The sequence below is a fragment of the Tyto alba genome, unplaced genomic scaffold (genome assembly GCF_018691265.1).
Source record: "Tyto alba isolate M040663 unplaced genomic scaffold, T.alba_DEE_v4.0 Super-Scaffold_15, whole genome shotgun sequence".
Classification (NCBI taxonomy): domain Eukaryota; kingdom Metazoa; phylum Chordata; class Aves; order Strigiformes; family Tytonidae; genus Tyto; species Tyto alba.
Window position 1 is genome coordinate 3947470 of NW_024881277.1, and position 6802 is coordinate 3954271.

General features: G+C 50.6%; 1 protein-coding gene across 1 annotated transcript; it reads left to right on the top strand.

Annotated features, from left to right (window-relative positions):
• The first annotated feature begins 371 nt into the window (after positions 1-371).
• Positions 372-1283, top strand: LOC122153141 (olfactory receptor 14J1-like). Its single transcript, XM_042789243.1, has one exon. The coding sequence runs from the start codon at positions 534-536 to the stop codon at positions 1281-1283; it is 750 nt and encodes a 249-aa protein (XP_042645177.1). The 5' UTR covers positions 372-533.
• Positions 1284-6802: the final 5519 nt, after the last annotated feature.

The window sequence follows — 6802 nt, forward strand, 5'->3', positions numbered from 1 at the left end:
CAACTAGAACAGTAAAAAATTAAATCCCCATGTTTCCACCCTGCAGTCAGGTGAAATGAGAGAAATAGTACTGTAAACCTCTTTGACAATACAAGTGGATTTAATGTAAGATTATCAGTGTTCTGATTTATTTATAACTGTCCAGCCCTACCGACTCCTCCAGAGCTCACAGCAGAGCCCCTTCTCCATGGGGCACTCTCAGCGAGCACCAACCAGAGCTCACAGGAGGGACTGGCCAAAGGTCTTGGTTGAAAGGAAGAGTCAGATGCTGAGAGATACAGAGTAGATTTTATCTCAGAGAAGTCTACCCTAACTTCTTAATGTCTTTTCCTCCATGGACAGTGTCCAATAACCAATGGAAGCAAATTTTCAATGGCAGTTCCATCACCCAGTTCCTCCTCCTGGCATTTGCAGACAGACGGGAGCTGCAGCTCCTGCACTTCTGGCTCTTCCTGGGCATCTACCTGGCTGCCCTCCTGGGCAACGGCCTCATCATCACCGCCATCACCTGCGACCACCACCTCCACACACCCATGTACTTCTTCCTCCTCAACCTCTCCCTGCTCGACCTGGGCTCCATCTCCACCACTCTCCCCAAAGCCATGGCCAATTCCCTCTGGAACACCAGAGACATCTCCTACTTGGGATGTGCTGTACAGCTCTTTTTCTTTGTCTTCTTTGCTACAGCAGAGTTTTATTTTCTCACCGCCATGTCCTATGATCGCTACGTTGCCATCTGCCAACCCCTGCACTACGGGACCCTCCTGGGCAGCAGAGCTTGTGTCCACATGGCAGCAGCTGCCTGGGGCACTGGGTTGCTCTATTCTCTCCTGCACACTGCCAACACATTTTCCCTACCCCTCTGTGGAGGCAATGTTGTGGACCAGTTCTTCTGTGAAATCCCCCAGATCCTCAAGCTCTCCTGCTCAGATTCCTACCTCAGGGAAGTTGTGATTATTGTGCTTAGTGCCTGTTTAGCATTTGGGTGTTTTTTTTTCATTCTTTTTTCCTATGTGCAGATTTTCAGGGCTGTGCTGAGGATCCCCTCTGAGCAGGGACGGCACAAAGCCTTTTCCACGTGCCTCCCTCACCTGGCCGTGCTCTCCCTCTTTATCAGCACTTCATTTTTTGCCTACCTGAAACCCCCCTCAATCTCCTCTCCATTCCTGGACCTGGTGCTGTCCGTTCTGTACTCGGTGGTGCCTCCAGCAGTGAACCCCCTCATCTACAGCATGAGGAACCAGGAGATCAAAGATGCCCTGAGGAAACTGGTAACAGGTTGAATTTCAGAAACAATAAAATATGTGTCTTCTGTAAACAACGCTAAGTGTAACTGACTGCATACAGGATCTCAGTCTGTAGATTTTTGTTGGGTCTTTTGGGGGTTGATTTTTTTTTGTTTTCTTTGTTTTATTTACATTATGTTCTCTGCTAAAAAGTGTCATTATTTTTCCCTGTTCTCATTAAGTATCTATCAATCTTTTGTGTGACCCAGAGTCTGTGTAAATGAGGATCCATGCTCTCATTGTGGTTAAACAAAATAAAGGACACTGTAGAGACATGCTTTGAGATCCTTCCTCCAAGTCATTCTCTGGACCTGCCAGATCATCCCTTGTATTGGTCTAAGATGTGAGTGGTTTTGTGCTGTGGTCAGCGTCCCACGGTGTGGCAGTCCTTTAACTGCAGGTAGAGACAAGCATTGGGCACTTCTGTGACAGAGATGGCCTTCATGACAGTGTTTCCATCAGACAGGGGGATCTTCTCTGGGCAGTGCATGAAGGCTTAGGTCTTCTTCCAGAGTTGCTTTCAAGACCATGCCCAGAAATAGCCCAGGAAGAAACCACCACTGAGGAGTGGAAGTGTTGTCTGTGTGTGCAGGTGTGGGGGCACACAGCAGTGTCCTTGTACAGCCAGGCTCCTGTGAGAGACCTGAAGGAACAGCAAAGCGGGGACTAATCTGTGCCCATGTGCGCTGGGCACCCCGGGAAGCTGCCCCATGGCAATTGTCACAGACCATACAATAACAACCACCATTTACAGCACAGGCCTCTCACTGCAGCACAGAGAGGCTGTTTATCCTTCTACAGAGTGACACCAAATGGTTATGTCAGAAGTTCAACTTTGCATTTTACAAACCATAAACCTGCACATCATGTGTGTGTGGTGAAATAAATCTGAGTGAGCACAAAATCCATCAGCTATTCCTGGGGGTGCCATGAATGCCTGTGACACTGACTGTGTCTTGAGGTCACTTCATGTAGAGAGTCACATCCCCTGGGAAACCCCCTGAATGCAGCACTGGGAGGTGCTTCCCTGAACCGCGGTCCCTGTGTCCATTCCTCATGCCTCGGGGCATCTCCCACGGGTGCAGAGCAGGGTGAGCACCGCAGGGCTGAGGTGCCTCCCAGCCTCTGGGGGTGGCAGCAGGAGTTCTGAGAGACACTATGGCTCCTGCAGTGCACTGCCTCTGCGTGTGCAAGGGAAGGACTCGTGTCTCTGAACAGCCCTGTGTGTAGGTGTATTGAACTAAAAGAGAGTAGATTCAGACTAGATATAAGGAAGAAAGTTTTTACAATGAGATTGGTGAAACCCTGGAACACATTGTCCAGAATGATGATAGATGCCCCATGCTTGGAATAATTCGAGGTCAGGTTGGACAGGGCTCTGATTAACCAGCTCTAGCTGACGATGTCCCTGCTTATTGCAGGGGGATTGGACCAGGTGACTTCTAAAGGTCCCCTCGAACCCAAACCATTCTGATTCTGATTCTATGAACTCTCTAAAAGGAAATGTCTTCCCCTCGACCTTTCCCATCCCACAGACGTGCTCAATATCACGCCCTCCTAAAACAATGTTTGCAGCATTGGACACCATAGGCCTGCCCAAGGCCTCCCTACTGAGATAAAACAGAAGCACAAAGCATTCATTCCTGCAGGTGGAACATTATTGTGCACCCTGGGTGCAGGCCTTGTCTTTCCTGAGAGCTTTCCTCAGGTCCTCCCTGACCTCCCTGTTCCACAGGCTGTAGACAAGGGGATTGACCAGGGGCGTGAGGACAGTGGCAGAAGAGGGAGAGCACTTTGTTGAGCTGACTCAGCGGGGCTGTTCTGGGCAGCAGGTAGACAGTGAGGAGGGTGCAGGAGAGAAGAGAGATGACAATGAGGGGAGAGGAGCAGGAGGAGAAGGCCTTCTTCTGCCCATGCTGGATGGGATCCTCAGGATGGCAACTATGATGCACACATGGGTCGCAAAAGCAAACAGGAAGGGGAAGACAACGTTCAGGAAAGAGAGGATGAAGGATGTGAGTGTGAACATGCCGGTGCCACTGCAGGCCATCTCCAGCAGAGAGGTCACAGAACAAGTGATCAGTTGCCCTGAGGCCACAGAACTTCAGCTGGGATAAGAAGACTGGGACTGTTGCACACACCAACATAGCCAAGGTGCAACCACCAGCTGAAGGCAGACCTTCCAGGTCATGAGGCCTGCATGGAGCAGGGGCTGGCATGTGCCCAGATCCCAATCATAGGCCATCATGGCCCGCAGGTAACACTAGGCAGTCGCAAAGCAGCCAGAGCAGTGGAGCTGAGCCATACAGCTGTGAGCAGAAATGGTCCCGTCCCCATTCAGCAAGCTGGCCAGCAGCCGGGGCAGGAGGGTGGAGCTGTAGCAGGTCTCCAAGGAGGACAGATTGCCCCAGAAGAAGTACGTGGGGGTGTGCAGATGCTGCTCTGACAGCACCTAAACAGCGATGAGGATGTGCCCAATCACAGTCATGATGGGTGACAGGAGGAAGAGTGGAGTCTGGAGTGAGGGCACATTCCCCATTGCCCTCAACAGGAACTTTGTGGGTGATGTCTGATTCTCCTCTTCCCATTTTTCCATACAGCTTTGATTCTCTTTCTTCCCCCACTTGCCAGGAAGGAGGCCTGTGACAAAACACCTCCATTTCCACACTAAGTAAAAGAACTGTGATGGACATTACTGATTAAAAAGGTTACAAAAAAAAAAAAAAAAAAAATCTCAACTATTTTCCTTTGTTCATAGTCTATTTTTCTCTCTCCTTAAACTAATTTAAGGGACCTGGGTTCTTCAAGACAACAGACCCACTTGTCCCAAGAGCAGTCCCTCTGACCACAGGGCTGACTTGCCCCATGGAGCTTCCTCTTCCTCATGCTGGAATGCAAACATCATGTGCATTTGCTCACATTTTGACATCCTGCTTTCCTGTGCTCGGGGGATTCTCAACATGACCAGAATAGCTGTTTAGAACTGAGATCCTCTGTGCTCTTCCCAGGAAAACCAGTGCCATGTTTTGAAATAAATTGTTTCTGTGAAAAGATCAAGGCAGATGTCCTTTCTCCAACTGGGAGAAGGCTGAGCACAGCTCTGGGCTAGTGATCTTGGCTCTCAGAAACGCTGCCCTTCTGAGGAGAGCGTTCCTGCCCTGAGCAGGCCAAGTTCTTGCATTGAGAAGGAGCAGGTCAGGAGTTACCTGCTCAGACAAAGGGAGTGTTCAATGAGATCATGACAGAGGATGCTTGAGCCCACACTGTGTGTGAGACAGTAAAAGAAAAGGTGAGAAACAAAGAGAAAAAAGGAAATTAAAGAAAATTATAACTGTGTATCAACCAGAAGTCTCATGAGAGACTCTGTGCAGGGAGGAAGGAAAATTCCAGTGAGGACCACTCACTCCCCATGCTCACCTCCTCAGCACAGGGTCCCCAGGGCTTTGGGGCTGCCCCCCTGTACATCCAGCCCAGCAGCAGGACCTGGCACAGCCAGCTGTGCTCGCAGGGCTCCCTGCTCAGCACTGCTGGGCACTGGGAAGGGTGTCCCGGGGGTGCCTGGGGCTGAGGTGGGAGAGTAGCAGGCTCAGGGCCATGGGCGATGCCTGGGACATGCCTGAGGGCACAGCCAGGGAAAGTGCCTGCCTGAGAAGCAGCCTCACCAGCTGTGCTCCTTGAAATACATGGTGCTCTCAGTGTTGTCAAACCCAACTCCCAGCAGAGAATGTTTGGCTTCTAGAAGAGAGGAGAACAAACATCTTTAACAGAGCTGACGAGGATGAGTAAAGCCCCCAGCCCTCCCCACTGGATGAGTGAGAGTCCATGTCAGAAAGCTGAGGGTCTGAGCTTGTGGAATGGTGAGGAAGGGAGAGAAAAAGGAGAAAGCTGAGAAAGGACAGAGCCTTGTGGGAGGAGAAGGGCTCAGGTGATCTGGCCCCAAAGACCCTGCACTGACTTTTCCCCCATCCCAGCTGAGGTGGGTGAGTGCCAGGGCTGGCTCCAACAGAGCCCAGCCCAGCTGGAACTCAGCACCACCAGCCCCTCCCCAGCATCTCTGCTGGAAGTTACTGGGTCTCAGGGTATCTGGGGAAGGAGGGAGCTGGGCTGGGGACATGTGCAGCACAAGACAGGGCTGAGACTCAGCTCTCACTCACACACTTTTGCTGCACAAATACCCACAGCAAAATCAGCAGTTCCCTGACTCAGGACATCCAGCACCCACCTGCAATGCTCAGCATGAAGGGTTGACCTCTGTGCTGATGGTGCCTGGGAACAAAGACCTGGGGCCTCACTCTCTGCTTCTACCCCACCACATCTTCCCTTGTGTGATCTCTCTGCAAATCCTGCCTCAGATCTAATGCCCTGCTTTGCCCTTGCCCTTTGCTGATTCAGTGATGCATCAGCAGGAAAAAAAGAAAAAAAAAATTCTCCCTGCTCTGCACTGTGACATGGAGATTATAGCACCAACAGTTCCTTCAAGGATCCAGGCACAGCTCAGCTCTCCCCAGGCACTGCAGGGAGGAAGCATTGCTAAACTAGTTCTCAAATCAGGCTGCAACTTCTGAACTGCTGGAAAGTTTGACCACTGTTGTGGCAAGGCCTGCCTTTCCTGACAACCCTGAGTACATTGAACTCATTGTCCACCCCATACAGATTTGGCCAGCTCAAACCCCAGGGACATATGAGGGAAATGCTACAAATGCTTCCTTTGTTTGATAGCAAGGAAACACTAGTGGGCTCTATCTAACCTCTTCAACCTCCATTGCTCTCAGCTCTATTTAGATGCAACGGAGACATTAAATGTCTTAATAGAAATATGTCTTGGAAAGAATTTCTCCATTCAAAATATAAATAGGAAATGTGTTTTAGAAATGGATGTATAAGTCTATATTTTTGAAGAGGGAATGAAAGAGTCATGGGCTTGTTGGTGTATTCAGGTGTTTCTGAAGTTCCCCCTATTACGTTGCCAGTGAGAGCAATCAGTTCATCGTCCCCCCCATAGCCCTGGCAGGACATAACCTCATAACGTACATTTTGCAGACTCCCCCATTATCCAACCCTTTCCATACCCCAGCTGTGTCCTATGTGGGGGATTCACAGACCGCCCTTCTCTTCAGTCTGCCAGGGTCTGCACCAGGAGAGAGGCCGGGCAGGGCTGGCTGGTCCCCCCATACAGGCACTGAGACCAGCAGGAGGATGGAGATGGTTTAGCAGCAACGCTCACCCATAAACCTGGGTGAGCAGCCAGTGCTGGAAGTGGCCAGTGAGAGAGGCTGGGGGTGATGAATTCTGTATCCTGGGTGAGCCCCCAGTTGTGAGAAACAAGCCCACGTATATTTCAAAATATGTTTTATTGGGGACAGAGTCAGTGGAGCAAAGAACACAGCGCTGGGCGCAATGGCGCAACCTGCCCCAGCAGGGGCTTCTTTTTATAGTTCCAGTCCTCCTTTTTGCACCCACACAGTTCCTTTTCCTTGGTTTCTCCGAGGCTGTCTCTCTCTCTCTGTACTTTTCCA

What these genes read in the sequence shown, in the direction of transcription:
- LOC122153141 (XM_042789243.1), top strand. Translation starts at nt 534, where the DNA reads ATGTACTTCTTCCTCCTCAACCTCTCCCTGCTCGACCTGGGCTCCATC.